General features: G+C 67.2%; 1 protein-coding gene across 1 annotated transcript; it reads left to right on the forward strand.

Moving 5' to 3' along the window:
* Positions 1 to 281: 281 nt before the first annotated feature.
* On the forward strand, positions 282 to 2,406 carry LOC118158087 (ly6/PLAUR domain-containing protein 3-like; the record flags this gene model as incomplete). Its single annotated transcript, XM_035312648.1, has 2 exons — positions 282 to 438; positions 1,380 to 2,406. Coding segments are annotated over 2 exons (1,014 nt in total), but the record flags the coding sequence as incomplete, so codon positions are not given.
* Between the last annotated feature and the right edge of the window lie 258 nt (positions 2,407 to 2,664).

Consider the following 2,664-nt stretch of genomic DNA (forward strand, 5'->3'; position numbering starts at 1 on the left):
GGGGGGCACTGGGGGGTCCGAGGGGTATTGGGGGGCGTTTGGGGTGGTTTAGGGGGCATTAGGGGGCCTGGAGGGGGGGCTGGGGGGCATTTGGGGAAGTATGGGGGGCATTAGGGAGGATTTGGGGGCACTTTGGGGGTCTTTGGGGGGGGTCTGGGGTCTTCTGGGGGGCGACTGAGGGCAACTGGGGGACTCTGGGGGGCACCTGGGGGGGGCTTTGGGGGCACTTTGGGTGGGTTGGGGGGCTCCCTGGGGGGGGTGGTCCCTGACGTGTCCCCCCCCCCCAACTGCCAGGCAATGAGAGCGCGCGGGTGCCCAACGGGGTCTGGTGCTATGGCTGCCCCCCCGAGGGGCCGTGCCCCCCCGACAACAGCACCGTGGTGCAGTGCTACGACGACCTGCGGGGCTGTTTCCATGGCAACGTCACCCTGACGCTAGGTGAGCAACAGGGGGGGGCCTATAGGGCAGCCCTATAGCGGGGGGGGGGGTCCCCATAGTAACCCTATAGGGTCCCCATAGTGACCATGGGGGTCTCCCCTTTGGGGTGAGCCTGAGGCCTTGTGGTTACCGCGGGGGGGCCTGGGGGTGTCATGGCCGCCGCAGTGACCCTATAGGGCCTGGAGGTGACATAAGGCCTAGAGATGACCCTGTAGGGCCTGGGGGTGACCCTATAGGGGGGTATTAAGGGTGGGGGCAGCGTGGAGGTTGACCTGGTGGCCCTGCGGGGCCTGGTGGGCACCCTATGGAGCCTAGGGGTCATCTTATGGGGTCAAGTGGTCACCTTGTGGGGCCTAGGGGTCACCTTATGGGGTTTGGTAGTCCTCGTGGTCACCCTACGGGGCCTGGTGGTCAGTTCATGGGGTCTAACAGTCCCCGTGGTTGCCCTGTGGGGCCTACTGGCCACCCTATGAGGCCTCGGGGTTACCTTACGGGATCTAACAGTCCCCATGGCCACCCTATGGGCCTTAGTGGTCAGTTTATGGGGCCTAGCAGTCCCCATGGTCACCTTCTGGGGCCTGGGGGTCACCTTCTGGGGCCTAGCAGTCCCCGTTCGCCCTATAGGGCCTACTAGTCATCCTATAGGGCCTAGTGGCCACTTTATGGGGCCTAGTGGCTACCACAGTGCCCCTAGTGGCCTACTGGTTGCCCTGTAGGGCCTGGTAGTCCCCATGGCCACCCTACAGGGCCTACTGGTCACCCTACGGGTCCCATCACCCCCACGGCCACCCTGTGGGGCCTAGTGGTCACCCTGTAGGGCCTGCCAGCCCCCATGGCAGCCCTACAGGGCCTACTGGTCACCCTACGGGTCCCATCACCGCCCCCCCAGTCACCCTGAGGGGTCCGCCATCCCCCCCACTGACACCCACGGGTGCCCGCAGGCTCGGTGTCGCTGTGGCGCGAGGTGCGGGGCTGCGTGCGGGACGAGAGCTGCACCCAGGCGGCGCGGGGCGACGGCGGCGCCGTGGCGCTGCGCGGCTCCTGCTGCTCCGGCAACCTCTGCAACCACCACCTGGCCAACAAGACCTTCTTCGCCCCCGACCTGCCCCGCCTCGAGCTGCTGCCCCAAGGCCACGTGCACACCCCCGCGCCCCACACCACCAAGGTGGCCAACGACGACGCCAAGGTGGCCGGCGACGCCACCAAGACGGCCGATGAGGACGCCAAGATGGCCGACGATGACGCCAAGATGGCCGCCAGCGCCCGCGCGGCCAACGGCAGCGCCGAGGAGGCCAAGGGGCGTCCCGGTGGGGCCGCCTCCCGGTCCCATGGGGCCACCGTGTTGGCCAATGGGACCGCCGTGTTGGCCAATGGGACGGCCACCAAGGCCAACGGGGGAGCCACCAAGGCCAACGTGGCCACCACCCAGGCCAACATGGCCGCCGGCCGGGCCACCAAGGCCACCGAGAGCAAGAGGGCTACCACAGCGGCCCACGGGGCCAATGGCGGCGTCAACGGGGCCAACACCGGCGTCAACTTGGCCAACGTCAACGTGGCCAAGGCCAATGGGGCTTCTGTTGACCCCAAGACGGCCGCCGTTGACCCCAAAACCGCCGCCGTTGACCCCAAAACCGCTGCCGTTGACCCCAAGATGGCCACTGGTGATGCCGGTACGGCCGCCAGGCGCCCCGCGGGCCACTGGGAGCGGAAGACGGGCGTGAAGCTGCCAGTGGACGGCGGCCACGCCATGGGGGGCCCCGGGTGGCTCCTCCCCCTCCTGCTGCTGGCCCTGCTCTGAGGGGGGGGGACCCCAAAACCCAAACAACCCCCCCCCACCCCACCCCCCGGGCAGGGCCATGGGGGGAACCCCAAAAATCCCCTCCTCCCCCCCATGGGGCACCCCCAAACCACCCCCAATAAACGGCTGCGGTGGGACCCGGCCTCTGCGTCTTCTTGGGTACCCTCCCCCCAAAAAAAAAAAAAAAAAAACACCAAGAATTGGGTTTTCTCCGAAAAAAAAGTCTTTAATAAATACACAGCGCCCCTCCCCTGCACCGGGAGACCTTCTGGGGGGAACCCGAAACTGGACCGGTCTGTCGGGGGGGGGTTTGGGGGGCCGCTGGGGGCATTTTGGGGTCTCCAGTGGGTTCTCGGTGGTCTTTGGTGGGGTTTTGGGGTCCCTGTGTGGGTTTTGGGGTCCCTCTGAGGTTTTGGGGTGGGTTGGGG

Source organism: Oxyura jamaicensis (genome assembly GCF_011077185.1).
Source record: "Oxyura jamaicensis isolate SHBP4307 breed ruddy duck chromosome 19 unlocalized genomic scaffold, BPBGC_Ojam_1.0 oxy19_random_OJ69419, whole genome shotgun sequence".
NCBI classification, from domain to species: Eukaryota; Metazoa; Chordata; class Aves; order Anseriformes; family Anatidae; genus Oxyura; species Oxyura jamaicensis.